Raw genomic sequence first — 14,625 nt, forward strand, 5'->3', positions numbered from 1 at the left:
AATAGCAGAGTTCAGAGGCTGGACTAAGGATGGGAGAGGCAGATTGAGAAGCAAGGAAAGGGAAGGGTTAACACGGGGTCACAGGGTTAACCTCGGTCCTGCTGGTGCAGGAGGGGGGCTGGGGGCTGCTGTGTGGAGTGGGGAGGGGTGACCTGGGCCATCTCTGGAGAGCGGGTGTGCAGCTGGACCTTGCGTGTCCCCGTTGGGCTGGCAGCCCAGGGATGGTCCAGGAGGTGCCCCCTGAGGAGAGGAGGAGAGCGCAAGGAGGTAGGCATCAGGGTTAATTCGGTGCTTCTGGAGGATTCCCCCAGGCCCGGCCCTGAACCAAGGATCCCAGAGTCAGGGACACACAACTGGGGACAACACTGAGTCCTCAACAGTCTGAGGGAGGCAGCCGCTCTCAGCCTCCCACCCACACTCAGCGGGTCACACACAGACACGTAAACACCCGTCACCGAGTCTGACCCAGAGCCGCACCTGCAGACACCCACAGTCACACAAACACCGCCCTGTGCGTGCAGGACACCTGTCCCTGCGCTCAGGACCCGCCGGTGCCCGGGACCTCGGCTGGCTGGAGCCTCAGTGGGTCTGAGGTCAGAGCGTCCCTCCCTCCTGACCTGTCTGAATCACCGTCTGACTCTCTGACTGCCGTCTGCTTCGCTGTCTCTGACACTCCATCTCTCTAGGTCATTTCCAGAGGCTCCCTAGCTCTGGGGGACAGCCCATTTATCTCTTTCTTGGGGTCTCTGTCTCTCCGTCCCTTCTGGTCTCGGCACAATTTCACATCTGGTCCTCCCCGCCTGGAGAACTGTTTCTCATTGTCACACACGCGTGTCCCTGTCTCTTGCTCACCCCCCTTACACACACCTTGGTCCCTGTTCCTTTCATTTCTCGGAATTCACGTCCCCACTGACACCTCTCACTTTTGTCCTTGTCCTCGCCTTGCCTCTTGCCTTCTCCTTCCCCCACTCCTCGTATCCTGTACCCTCCCTTCCTTCCCCCCCTTCCCTTCCCCACCCTCTCTTTTCCTTGAATCTTAAGATAACTTCCCACTTTCCACTTGGAGTCTTGCAGATCCCAGAAATCACTGTTGTATGCACATCCGGGCTGGGTTTTTCTTAGAGCCAGGAGACGGTCTGCGACCTAGGTCAAGTCCTTTCCCACTCCTGAGCTTTGGCTTCCCCATGAAAGATCTGGGGACAAGAGGAGATGTTTGGGGGACAGGCCGAGACAGAGCTGGTTGGCAGCCAGGCAGCCCCGCCCGTTGACAGTTGGGGTGCTCTGAGAAAGAGGTCCACGCATACAAAACTGCCTCTTCTCTCTGACTCATTTGCTGGTTTCCAAATTGCGGAAGGATTGCCTGCAAGTGAGCAATCCACTACGAGTGTGCAGAAGAGCAAATCCACCTTGTCCCGCCCCACCCCTCCCAAAACCCATTCCCTGGAGAGAGCTGGGGTCTCCCTTGCTCATGCGAAGTCAGACTCGCAGAGTTTGGTACTGGTTAGTTTGTTCATGTTTTCCCCGAGATAGAAACAAAATAAGCCCATGTTTCTGCCATTGGCTTTTTTCCATTTAACCTTAGCTCCCCGGCATCCATAGATAGCGTTCTGTTTTTAATTTCTTTCCTAAATTCTTTATGCCAACACACACTCACACCCACGCATACGTCTTCCCTTCCAGAGATGGTGCAGACGATTCTGTGCTTCCTGGCCGGCTGGCGTGGGGTGTTAGGTGGTGTGGGGCCGGCGGAACCGGGTGTGCTGGCCACCGTCCATGGGGCCCTTTGGGCCCCCGATCTGTCTGGACTGGGTATTTGACAAATATTCACTGAGCACGAAATCGCGCTTCTGGACAGTGGGGATCTACACTTACAGGCAAGGAGCAAGCCAGACCAACTCGGGAAGCTTCTATCCTAGTGGGACAGAGGGAGATCAAAACCTCAAAGCAAGCAAGTCAACTGGCTACTTCAGAGAGTGACGGGTGACAGGTGACGTTAAAAAATAAGAGTAACTTGGGCTCCGGTGGTTGAGGAAGCCCTCCCTGAGCGCTGAGAGGGGAGTTTGGACTAAAAGGAGAGAAGTCAGCTTTTCAAAGACCCCTCCCCCGGGCCAGCCTCCCCTCTGACAGCTCCCTGTGTGACTGCTGCAAAGTCACGCAGGCTTATAGGCCTTGGCTTCCCATCAGCAGGTTCCAGGACTGTGGAATCCAAGCATCGCCCGGTTGGAGGGTCCCAGCTTCACTTACGTCCCTTGGAGGGGCGGCCCAGGGCCCTCCATCTTATTAGAAATCTCTTTCTCTTTTAAGAGGAGGAGCTCACCTAGCTGTGACCTTCACCACTTGATCAATCAAGCCCTCACACCTGCATCACTGGATCACCTGCTCCCTAGTCCAGACTGGGAGAGACCCGAGTGGTCCTTCTGGTCACCGCCACCCCCCCCACCCGCTGGGACAGGCTGGCACCTGCCGCCTCCTCATCCCATCAGGTGGCACCCCTATTGCTGTTGGCAGGCACTTAACCAGCAGGCTCTGCGTTGAACTTGTTGCTTGGGTGACTTCCTTTCCTCCCCCCCACCCCGAAAAGATGGTTCCGTTTACACGGGGAGGGGGAAACCTTGAGTTCCAGGGACACGAAACTAATTCGTGCAACTAAACAGCAGAGGTGGGACTCGAACCCCGAGCTGCCCAGTTCTCCGGTCTGTCCTCTCAGTGGCCTGGTCGTGCTGGCGTCGTGTGTGAGAGCAGATGCTGACAGGGCGCCTGTACACAAGTCGCCGACCGGGGGAGGGCCGGGGGACGGGGCGCTGGGTATAGAGCGACCCGCGCTCTGCCCCCACCCTCACCCCCGGGGGACCGACACTGGACCAGGGATAGCAATAGATGTTTCCTAAAAAAGAAGGTGCTGTTAGGAGCAGCTAACATCTATTGGGCCCTTTCTGCATGCTAAGCGCTGAGTTAAACGTTTTTCTTGCATGTTCTCATGGAATCCCTCACAAAACTCTCAGAGGGAAGAGCTGCTGCTTTTTTCCCCTTTTCATGGATGAGGAAACTGAGGCTCAGACGGGCCGGGGATTTCCCGGCCAGGAAAGGGTGACACAGACATTTGATCTCCCAGCCCAGTTCCTCAGGCTTTCTTATCCAGCCTTTCAAGACCTGTCATTCTCCCTACAAACACATCCCTGCTCTGAGTTAAGCCCAGCTCTGGGGGTGACAGCCAAGAATCGGGCCCCTGGGGGCACCTGTCAGGTGGGGGAGGTGCCCTTGAACACTGTCCCAGCTGAGTCAGAGGGGATCCAGTAGAGACAGTGGAGACTCTCTGTCCTGAGCAGTCAGGGAGGTCCTCCTGGAGGAGGGGGCATTTGAGTTTGGGTCTTGAAGACGAGTTGGAGGCACCTGTCGTAGGTATCTGTTAACATTCATTCTTCCAACAAGAATTTCCCAAGGCCTTCCAGGGTCAGCTCCTGTGCTGGGAGATGCTGAGGATACAGACCTGAGTCAGACCCAGGCTCCGCCCTCAAGAAACTTATAGTCTGATGGGGGAAACAGACACAGAAGGTCACCACAGTGTGTGATACGAGCTCTAATGGAGGTAGTCCAGGCGTCGTGGGAATACAGACCAGGCTAGGAGGGGTAGGGAGGGCTGCACAGAACTGAGAGAGTTTTCCAAGCACAGCTCCTACAGAGTGGGTCTCATGTGCACCAGCTCGTTTCTACATTAAACATCTCACGAGGCCTCGTAAGGGCCAGGCCCAAACCTGGCAATGCTGGAACCCTGGAGGTGGGTCAGACCCAGGGCCCGCCCTGAGGGGCTCCCTTCTGGTGAGGGAAGCAGGCTCAGACCGGATCCAGGAGGAGCAGGACCCAGACTGAGGGAGGAGCCCTGCTCAGGGACCCACTGGGTGGTGGAATGACTCTCCCGCCCCCTCCTCCACTGAAGCCCAGAAGGGGAAGGGACTTGCCCAAGGCACACAGCAGGGAGGGGGTCCCTGATCCTTGAGTCTGGAAATTGTGTGAGACAGACATGCAGACCCATGACATCCAGATTTATAGGCACAAGGACCGGGGGTCCAAGACCCGTCTGAGACGTGGATTCCAACATCACGAGTCTCCTGGGACTGTCCTCAGCTGAGCCCTGGAGCTGGGCGTGCCGGGGACACAGATGGTCTGAGCCAGGCTCTGGCCTGGAGGAGCAGGTGGGGAGGCAGCTGAGTCTGATCCAAGGTGCCCTGGGAGCCGGGCAGGGGCTCATATGGGCACATATGGGCTATGTCTCCTAGGAGAGGCCTCATTATTAATCCCCCAGAGAAGGAGAAACATTTTGCCGTAAACAGTGGCACTGTGAAGAGAGAGGCAGGGGACACAGGCTGGGCCACACACGCACAAGGGGAGACAAAGCAGGAGAGTGACCCCACCTGGGGCCCTTTGTCCTGGGGGCAGTTAGGGACCCACGGGCGGGGCCGGGGGCAGCTCTGAGGGTCGGGGAGATCCCTCTGGAAGGAGTGTGTGTCTGTGTGTCTGTCAGGGCATATGATTAAGGTCCTGCCTGCCTGTGTCTGTGGGCCCAGCTCCCATGGGTGGCTCCTGGCTGTAGTCGGGGGCTTAGCCCAGGAGCCCTGGGTTCCCAGGAGACCTGGGACAGCTCCATCCTCACCCCTAGGCCCACGTTCCTCCTGTAACCTTGGAGGTTGGCTGTCACAGGGTAGGGAGGGGGCATCCAGCAGTGCCAGAGGCATGTGTGGTTGTCACTGCTGTGAAGTGGGGGGACACTACAGCCATCTAGTGGGTAGAGGCCAGGGGTGCTGAGGAAGAACATCCCGCACTGCACAGTCCCCGCAGACCCGCTGTGGGGACAGAACAGTCCCCACAGTGAAGAATCGTCTGGCCCTGGCCTGGGAGTGTGTGAGCAGAAGTGTGACAAATCCTGTGCGTGCATGTGTGTGTGGGATCGGATCGCGGGTGGTGGCATGACGGTGTGCGCCCGGTTCTTGGCCCAGAGCAGCCCCTTTGGGTCGCGAGGCTGTGGCAGCGTAGTGTCTCACTGCACACAGAGGCTTTCTGCTCGACTTTCCGGAGCGCGGGGGCGTGGGCTGGGGAGCGTGGCCCTCGGGCTGGCAGTGTCAGTGTGACTGATTAGGCCAATGGGGGTGGAGGGTGAGAGAGGGAGGGAGGGAGAGAGAGATGGCCCCCTGGATGAGGCTGTAGCCGCTCGTGTGGAGACTGCACCCGCGTGTGGGGGGCTGTTGGCATCAGCGCAACTGTGTGGCTCTAGTTGTGTGTGGTGGGGTGACCTTGTGCTGGCCATGTCCGCGGGAGTGTGTGCGCCCCTGTGCCTCTCAGCAGATCCCATCGCCGGTCCTGTGTCGTCGTTCGGGACTGCTGTCCGCCCGGCCCTGGCTCCGTGCATCTTCCCCGGGCCCTGGTGCTGTGTCTGTCCCCGTGCGTGTCCGTGCCCCGCCGTCTCCTGCTGTCACCACTCTGCGCAGCTCGAGAGTGACTCTGGCCGGGCTAAGGGGCTGCATGGTCCACCCAAACCCCGGGACCCCGGGAGCCCACCGCACTGGCTCTGCCCCAGCCCGGTCCTGAGGGGCTGCTGATGGAGAGGGCCCCCGGGAGTCATTAGGGACAGCACGGGCAATTAATTCATTAGATTAATTAGCTCCTCATGCCAGGGCGGGGGCAGGGCAGCCCCATGCAGGGCCCTCCTTCCCCAGGCGCCCAAGGTCATCCGGCCTCCTCTTCCCCCGCCTGATGCCGTCTCCAGCCACCGCCTCCGCATGCCCAGCCCCCACTCCCTGGCCCTGGTCCAGCCCTCTGGCCACGGTCCACAGAGAGATGAATGGGTGGGGGTGGGGGCCTCGCCGGGCGACAGTGCCCGTGAGCCGCGCAGGCATGAGCGTGCACCTGCGAGTGTGCCCGGCGAGCACGGGCAGGCGTGTGTTGGCCAGGGTCTGCGTGTGGCTGTGCTCGGTGCCCAGATGGTGTATTTGTGTGTCTGGGATAGATGTGCATCCAGTGGGTGTGCACAGGCATCTGCGTCGTGGGCATGTGCCAGGATGTCTGCATACACGTATGTGGGGGGCTCTGTGTGTGTGTTTCCAAGTATTTCTGAATCCATGTGCCTACACGCGTGTCTGTGTGTGTACATGTCTGGATATATGTATGAATATGTGCATGCACGTATCAGTGTCCACTGCATGTATGGATGTGTGTGTTGGTATAGTATGTGTAGTGTTTATTCTCGAACTTTGAGTGTGTGTGTGAATATCTGTGCGGCCGTGTGCATGTGTGTGTGCGTACGTGTTGTCTGCTGTGTGCGTGTCTGTGCACATACACTCATGCACATGTGGACCTGTGCATGTGTGCCTGTGTGCAGTGTGTGTGAGTGTGCGTGCACACGGGTTTGTGCGCGGTGCCTGAGGTGCTGGCCCTGGAGGCGTGTAGGCCCGTGTCCGTGTGCCTCTGCGTGGGCTGCGTGGGCTTGTGGGAAGGAACATGCTGCATGTGTTTGCTCTGAGCGCGTCCGCTGTGTCTCCAGAGGCACCGATGCATGTGTGTGCCTGTGAGGGGGGGAGGTGTGTGTGTGTGTGCGCGTGCACATGTGCATGTGTCTGCACACGTGTATGGTCCCCGCTGAGCTGGCCCTCCCGTTCGCAGGACTCCTGTCCCAGAGCCTGGAGTTCAGCTCTCCTGCGGACAACTACACCGTGTGCGAAGGTGACAACGCCACCCTCAGGTACGCCCCCATCTCGGGGACTCAGAAGATCACCCAGGCCTGCTCCTCACCTTCCTTAGGGGAAGCTGGTCCTCACCTGCAGGCACAGCCTGGCCCCTGTCACTCAGGAGAGATGGAGAGGGGCATGGACTCTGGGTCCAGCTTCTTGCCTCGCTGCCCCCACCTGTCAAATGGGTAGAGGAATGATAACCACTGTATAGGCAAGATTTTGTGCACACTCCCTGAGTTCAGAGAGCAAGGCACACTGTGACTGCTTAGCAAATGAGAGCCAGCCTTATTTCCCCCCAGATCTATGCTGCACCCCCTCTCCGGGCCTCTGTCTCCTTCTCTGGATCTCTGTCCCCCTCCTCTGGGTCTCTGTCCCCTTTCTCTGGGTCTCTGTCCCCTTTCTCTGGGCCTCTGGCCCCCGTCTCTGGGTCCCTGTCTCTCATCTCTCTGCATTTCTGTCTCTCTCTCTCTCTCCCAGAGTGCCCTAGATACTTTTCCAGTTTCTAGCACACAGCAACCACTCAGTAACCATCAGCTACCATTCTGTTGTGCACTTGGGCTCAAACTTTCCTTCTCTGAGGCTCAGTTTACCCAGCTGGAGAGTGGGCACAGTCACCCCTGCCTACAGGGCTTCAGTGGGAACTAGCCACATAGGAAGCCTTCCTCTCCCCACCTCCAAGCCCCCACGATGGCAGAACCGGCGGGGGGGGTAGGCTGGGGTGGGGGAGAGAAATACCCTCCTCCCGTATCCTCTCTGAAGCTGCTTCATCGACGAGCATGTGACCCGCGTGGCCTGGCTGAACCGCTCCAACATCCTGTACGCGGGCAATGACCGCTGGACCAGTGATCCGCGGGTGCAGCTGCTCATCAACACGCCCGAGGAGTTCTCCATCCTCATCACCCAGGTGGGGCTTGGCGACGAGGGCCTCTACACCTGCTCCTTCCAGACCCGCCACCAACCGTACACCACTCAGGTCTACCTCATCGTCCACGGTGAGCTCTCAGCGGGGCCCTGGGTGGGGGCGGAGAGGGCGGGGGGCACCGGGGTCGGGGAGCCTCCGTGTCCTCACCAGGGACCTGCTCCCTGACCCTGGGGAGGCCTGCTGTGCGAGGCAGACACACACCCTCCCTCGCAGACTTAGCCAAGCAGAGGAGGGACAGGAGCCCAGAAAGTGACCCTGCAGCAGGACAACCCCTGAGACAGGAGAGCCACAGGGGTGAGGGCGTGCTCCGGGGAAGATCAGTCATTCACTCAGCTCCGTGGATTGAGTACCTGCTACGTGCAGGCATTGCTCCAGGCCCTGGGGAGAGAGGGAGCAGGAGACAGAGACAGCAACAGGGGACAGAGCTCAGGTGGCTGCCCCATGTGGCATCAGAAATGGTCTTGAGGGCAGGGAGCAGTTGGGGAGATAGGAAACCAGAGACAGAAACAGCCCAGTGGGGCCATGATGAGCCAGGCCACGGCCCTGCCGAGGGACCCTGAGCATCTGAAAAATGGGGACGACTGTCATGCATCAAACCCAAGATTTCCTCCCGCAGAAGGAGCATCTTTATTTTATGCTCTGCCAGAAAAGAAAAAGAAAAAGCACCCCGTCGGTTAAACTCTGGCATATTATGTGGTCGGGCCGTTCTGATTGGAGCAACGTTCAAATGGCGGGAAGGAATGGCCATCCATGTTAGAAGTGATGAATGTGCCTGGGGGACTCAGTCAGTTAAGCGTCCGACTCAGGTCATGATCTCACGGTTTGTGAGTTTGCGCCCTGCATGGGGCTCTCTGCTGACAGTGCAGAGCCTGCTTGGGATCCTCTCTCTCTTGCTCTTGATCTCTCTCCCTCTCTCAAAATAAATAAATAAACATTTTTTTAAATAGCAGCATTAACCTCAGAGGGTGGAAGGGTAGTGAAGGTGTAATGAGCTAACTTTTGTAAAACATTTAGAACAGAGTTACCACGCTGTAAGCACCATATGAGTATTTGTTACATAACCTAATTGTTTATATTTTAAATATAATAATAGGGGCGCCTGGGTGGCTCAATCGGTTGAGCGTCTGACTTTGGCTCAGGTCATGATCTCACGGTTCGTGGGTTCGAGCCTTGCATGGAGCTCTGTGCTGACAGCTCAGAGCCTGGATCCTGGTTCAGACTCTGTGTCTCTTTCTCTCTCTGCCCCTCCCCTGTTCATTCTCTGTCTCTCTCTGTCTTAAAAAAAAAAAAAGGATAACAATTAATAAATAAACATAGACAGAGATAAGGGAGAAAGTCAAACCAGAAGGCAGTGGAACCAAGTTAGGATGAAGGTAGAGAGAGAGAGACAGAGACAGAGAAAGAACGGGAAAGGCAGAGACCCACAGGCAAGGGAAAAATAGAGGAATGCTTGTAGAAAGACAGAGGGTATGTTGACTGGACTCCTGGGTCTGAGGGAGGAGGGGCTCGGGGCCCCGGGCTCCTGGGCCCTGGGAGGCCATACTCACCCCCTTTCCGCCTCTCTCCCCTCCTGGCCTGCAGTCCCCGCCCGCATTGTGAACATCTCCTCGCCCGTGACCGTGAACGAGGGAGGCAATGTGAACCTGCTTTGCCTGGCCGTGGGACGGCCGGAGCCCACAGTGACCTGGAGGCAGCTCCGAGGTGAGGACCCCTCCCCTGACCCAAAGCCCCCTTCCCCACTCCACAATCTGGGCCCCTCGATTCCCCATACCCTTAGCTAGACTGCCAGACTCCCTGTTTCCCCCTTCCTGATCCCCCTAGCCTTTGTCATGGTTTGATTCCCCCCACACACCTGATCCTATTATTTTACCGACAACCCCCAGAGCCTTAGAGCCTTCACCACCTGCCGTCCTAGGCCTGGGCCATTTCCCCCAAATCACCTGCTAGACCCCAGCCTGCCCCCTGTCCCCACCCTAGTATCCCTGGTCTCTCAACCCCCCCACCCCCGCTCACATAACTCTGGGTTCTGAATCCCTACTACTAACCCTAAGTCGAGTTATGGCCCGTGACCCCTGCCCCTGTTCCCATCTCCTGGTCACCTCCCTCCATCCCCTCTACTGGATTCTCGAACCCAGCACTTCTCCAAGTTTGGTTCCTAGACCGGCAACAGCAGCTCACCTGGGAGCTTGCCAGAAATGCACATCCTGGACCCATCCCAGACCTAATGAATGAGAAGCCCCCCACCCCCACCCCTGCCCATACCACCACCAGTCCGTTTCAACGAGCCCCTGGGATGATCCTGGTGATCGAGCTGAGAACCACCGCTCTAGGTTACCCCCAGACATGGCACCAAGGTACCCTGATACCCCAGATCACTGGGGTCTCTCCCCACCCTTTTTACCTGGATCTCCACCACCATTCTCCAGATTTCTAGATCCTCATTGACTTGGTCTTTAGAGATCAATGAGCCCAATCACTCAGCCCAATAACTAGGTGTCAGATCCCGGATCCTTTCCCACTGGGTCATCTGAACCCCACAAACCAGGGCTTGAGATCCTGGTTTCCTGGATGCCCTTAGTTCCAAAGGGTCTTCTGAGCCCAGAGATGTGTCATAAGACCCCAAATACCTGGATTGCTGATCCCAATCACTAGATCCTGATTCACTGAACCCAAGAACTAGATCCCAGAAGGCTGGGTCTGCCCCCACCCCCTACACCCCTACCCTGTACCCTCACCCCTGCCTTGGGTCTGTATTATCTGCATCTTCCTGAGCATCAAGCTCCTGGGACTCTCACCACTGGGTACTCTAAGCCTCATGGTCTGAATCATGAGTACCCAGATCCCTGGATCCCATGCACCCCCAAATTCTAGGACCCTCCCCACTGGGTTCTAGTTACTAAGCCCCAGACCCTCATTCCCCTAGCACGAGATCCCAGGCTGCTGATCCACACCCCACCCCAAGCCCCCTGCAAACCCTTCCTGGCTCCAACTGACCCGGGCACTCCAGGCCCTGCGGTGCCTGCCCCGCTGATGTGTGTCCGTGTTGTGCCCGTGTTGTCCCGTGTTAAGTGTTTGTGTCCGGCCCTGCCCCCACCCCTTCCCTCCCCGCACAGACGGCTTCACCTCAGAGGGCGAGATCCTGGAGATTTCGGACATCCAGCGGGGCCAGGCCGGGGAATATGAGTGCGTGACTCACAACGGCGTTAACTCTGCGCCAGACAGCCGCCGTGTGCTGGTCACAGTCAACTGTGAGCCCCTTGGCACTGGGCTTGAGAGGAGGGCAGGCCCTGGGTCCCTGGGGAGGTGGAAGGGGAGCGCTGGACTCTCGGGAAGGAGGGGGATGGGGACAGAACCCCTGGGTCCCCATCTGGCTAGGAGAGCTCGCTGACTCTTGCCCCCCCGCCAGATCCTCCGACCATCACGGACGTGACCAGCGCCCGCACAGCCCTGGGCCGGGCCGCCCTCCTACGCTGCGAAGCCATGGCGGTGCCCCCCGCGGACTTCCAGTGGTACAAGGATGACAGACTGTGAGGGCAGCACCGCGTCCCGTCGGGGTGGGGGTGGGGAGGTGGCGCAGCCCTGGGTCTCAAGAACTGGGGTGTCCATCTTCTAGGCGATGGGGTCCAGTTTCTAGCGGGATTGCAGGGACTTTCTGGAAACTTGGGTGTCACAGTGATGAATGTTAGAGCCTGGTCTCAGGTTATTCAGGGATGCTGAGGATGTGGCGGAGACCATTGGAGCTGGCGTCCAGCGGAATCCGGGAGCCCGCAGAGATTGGGGGCAAACACTGGGAGGGTCCAGTGACTCTGAGGGGCAGGGGTGCCTGGAGAGGGGTGTTCGTGGGAGTGGCCCGGAGATCCACCGGGGGCGAGAGCCTGAAGCTAGGGGTCTCTGGGGTAGGGGGCAGAAATCGGGGAGCCTGAGAGCTGTGTGGAGTGGGCTCTGCGCCCTGAGGGGGTCCCGGGCCAGGGTTCCAAGGCCCGGCCCCTGACCTGGGTCCCCGGCAGGCTGATCAGCGGCACAGCCGAGGGCCTGAAGGTGCAGACGGAGCGCACCCGCTCGATGCTTCTCTTCGCCAACGTGAGCGCCCGGCATTACGGCAACTACACATGTCGCGCGGCCAACCTACTTGGAGCGTCCAGCGCTTCCATGAGGCTCCTGCGTGCGTCCAAGAGGGAGGGGCGGGGCCGGGGCGAGGGGCGGGGCGGGAGAGGGGCGTGGCCGTGGCGGGGGGGGGGGGGGGGGCGGGTCTGGGACTGCCCCCAGTCCGACGGCCCACTTAGGAAAGAGGCCGAACCTGAGACCCAAGTAAGGCGACTGAGCAAGAAACCCATTCCCTCAATGAATGTCGATTCATTGAGCTCCCACTTAGGGGAGGGCTTTGGGCGCTGGGGACACAGCAGTGCCCAAAGGAGACAAGGTCTGGGGACTCGAAGAGCTCACGGCCTAGTAGTAGTAGAAAAGTAGAAAATAAGTAGACACTTAAATAAAATAAAAAGCAAACAAAAGCGCACATAAGCAAAAAAAAAAAAAGTGGATATGGATAAGGGTGACGGAGAAAATAAATAAGGATTGGCAACCGTAGCATTAGATAGCTCATCATCAGAAGTTTCCTAGAGAGGGTAACATTTGAACTGAGGCCTGAATGGTAGGAGGCAGCTAGCCCGGCCCAGATCTGCGGGAAGAGCTTTGCCGGCAGAGGGAATAGTATATGGAAGGGCACAGTGAAGAGGCTGGCATGACCTGAGCACAGTGATCACGTGGAGACTGAGACTAAAGAGGAAGGGAGAGGCACAGTCTCATGGGCCATGGAAAGGATTTTGGGCTTTATTCTACTGCAGAGTGCGGCCACCGGAGGCTGTTAAGCAGGGAAATGACCTAGTGGTTGATGCTTCAAAAGAAAAATCACTTTGACTGCTATTTGAGGAATGGCCTGTAGGGGGTGCAAAACGGAGGCAGGAGGCTCAGAGCTGCGACACAAAGTCTCTGTCTGCGGGAGATGTTTTGAAGGCTGAAGGCGGAGGAAGAGGAAGTGGTTTCGGCTTGAGCAGCGGGGTGGATGGGCTTGTAGTAGTCAAGTTTTGAAGTGGAGAGAGGCCGGGCCGTGTGCAGTAGCCTGTCTTGGGGAGGAAAGTCAAGAGGACCATTTCGGATGTGCTCACTGCAAGATGCTTGGTGGCCAATACTGGATGGACCAAGACTGTAGGACGGAAAGACGGACGTGGAGAGAGCCCCCGGCTGAGGCAGAAAAAGAACATCTAGGAAAGATGAATAAGAGAGAGGGACTGAGTGGCAGACGGAAACAAATGTTCAATGAGACACTAAGACTCAGAACGGAGTGGGAAGGGCAGACACACTGAGTGAAAGCCCCAGAAAGGTCCCTAGAGAAGGAAGCTCAAAAGAGACCCCCAGGGACAAGGGCAGACACAAGGCACCGGGAGACATACATGGGGTCTCCCTTTCCCAGGCCACGCCCGTGACCCTCTGTCTTTCCCCAGGCCCAGGATCCCTGGAGAACTCAGCTCCGAGGCCCCCGGGGCCCCTGACCCTCCTCTCCGCCCTGGGCTGGCTGTGGTGGAGGATGTAGTAAGAACCCAGTGCAGCTCGCCTCCCCCCTGCGAGGGGCTTGAGGCCGAGAGCGAGAAAAAAAGGGAGAGCAAGCGCCGTGGGTCTCCAGGGGGCGGAAGAGCTCTCTGCCACCGAGGAGGAAGAAGAGAGGAGGAGGAAAGCTCTTTAGAGAACCCATCACTGTGAGGGATAACGCAAAATTATGCATCTTTCTACAGCCATTTTCGCCACCGTTCACGTTTCCGATTGTGACCCACCCCCGGCCACCCCACACCCCTCTCTTAGCTCAGGCTGTCAACTGGATCGTGTGTATGTAGTGGGTGTGTGTGAGCATGAGCCTGCACGTGTGTATGTGTGGGGGGAGGGGCTCAGCAATCTTCCCTCCCCTAACACCCCCATGCCCACTGCCCCCCAATGCTGCTGCCTCTCTCCTCTGGCTGGAGGTAGGTATGTGGGCTTCGTGGCTGAAGCTGTGAGGGGAGGCTTTCCAGGCTCCCTGATTCCCCAATATATGCACGCACCCCACCCCTTCCTCCCCCTGTTAGAAGTGCGTCTCGTGGGCAGGTTGGGGGTGGGGAGGGGTGTCACACTCACCTGTTAAGCTATCATGCAGCCTTTGTGAGCAGGTGAGCGATCTCCATCTTGGCTCCGGGCCTCCTTGCTGCCAACCACCAGCTGCCTGGAGCCAGAGGCCCCATTGCTGGCTCAGCAGCCTGAGACCTTCCTATTCTCCCTGCCCCCCACCCTGACTTTCTGGCCCCCTCTGGGCCAATCGGTGCTTCCATCCAACTGTCAGACCGGTGCCTGTGGTCACCTGTCTGTCTCAGTGCTTTGCCCTCCCCGACCCCCGGCTCCCCTTGGCCACCTGCAGCACCAACCAGCTGCCCTCAGTGCCCCCGCAGCTTCCCACAGCTGTGAGCTTGCTGGTCTACCACTCCCCTGGCCTCTTCACCAACTGGACCTCCCAAAGGCTGACCTGACCACCCTCGCACACACTCAGCTAGGCACACATGCATACCAGCGACTGTGACCAGCAATAGCCCCCCTGGCTCCAGCTGCACTGTAGCTGTGTTCCCCCAAGGGTGGGCAGCTTGTCAGGAGGGCATGCTGAGAGGTGGCAGCCTCAGCTCTGATGGCAGGAATACGCAGTCTTGGCACACATCACACAAAGTGGGGGAGAGAGAGGCACCACACAGACATCCCCAGTCCAGACCAAGATGTCAAGTCACCAGCTCTGACTCCTGGGAGACCTGCTATAAACACTCACCCCAAACCACATTACCCAGAGCTTGGGGGGCAGGGGGGCAAGGGGCAGTGACTGTACCTCAGACGGGGGCATGGGCCCCATCCCACATTGTCTTCCATTCCCAGGGTCCAGGGGATGGGGTGGGAGGGGGAGGGATGCAAGGGAGGGGG

The 14,625-nt window shown here is 58.4% G+C and overlaps 1 protein-coding gene across 1 annotated transcript in view; it reads left to right on the forward strand.

Annotated features, from left to right (window-relative positions):
- Positions 1 to 14,586, forward strand: part of IGLON5 (IgLON family member 5) — a 30,594-nt gene extending 16,008 nt beyond the window's left edge. The window contains exons 4-11 of the mRNA XM_029924363.1: positions 215 to 267; positions 6,652 to 6,730; positions 7,479 to 7,711; positions 9,223 to 9,342; positions 10,755 to 10,889; positions 11,048 to 11,168; positions 11,649 to 11,803; positions 13,140 to 14,586. Coding sequence (XP_029780223.1) covers positions 215 to 267; positions 6,652 to 6,730; positions 7,479 to 7,711; positions 9,223 to 9,342; positions 10,755 to 10,889; positions 11,048 to 11,168; positions 11,649 to 11,803; positions 13,140 to 13,228 — 985 coding nt within the window. The 3' untranslated portion in view covers positions 13,229 to 14,586. The remainder of the gene's footprint in view (positions 1 to 214; positions 268 to 6,651; positions 6,731 to 7,478; positions 7,712 to 9,222; positions 9,343 to 10,754; positions 10,890 to 11,047; positions 11,169 to 11,648; positions 11,804 to 13,139) is intronic.
- The last annotated feature ends 39 nt before the right edge of the window (positions 14,587 to 14,625 follow it).

The sequence above is a fragment of the Suricata suricatta genome, chromosome 16 (assembly GCF_006229205.1).
Source record: "Suricata suricatta isolate VVHF042 chromosome 16, meerkat_22Aug2017_6uvM2_HiC, whole genome shotgun sequence".
Lineage (NCBI taxonomy): Eukaryota > Metazoa > Chordata > Mammalia > Carnivora > Herpestidae > Suricata > Suricata suricatta.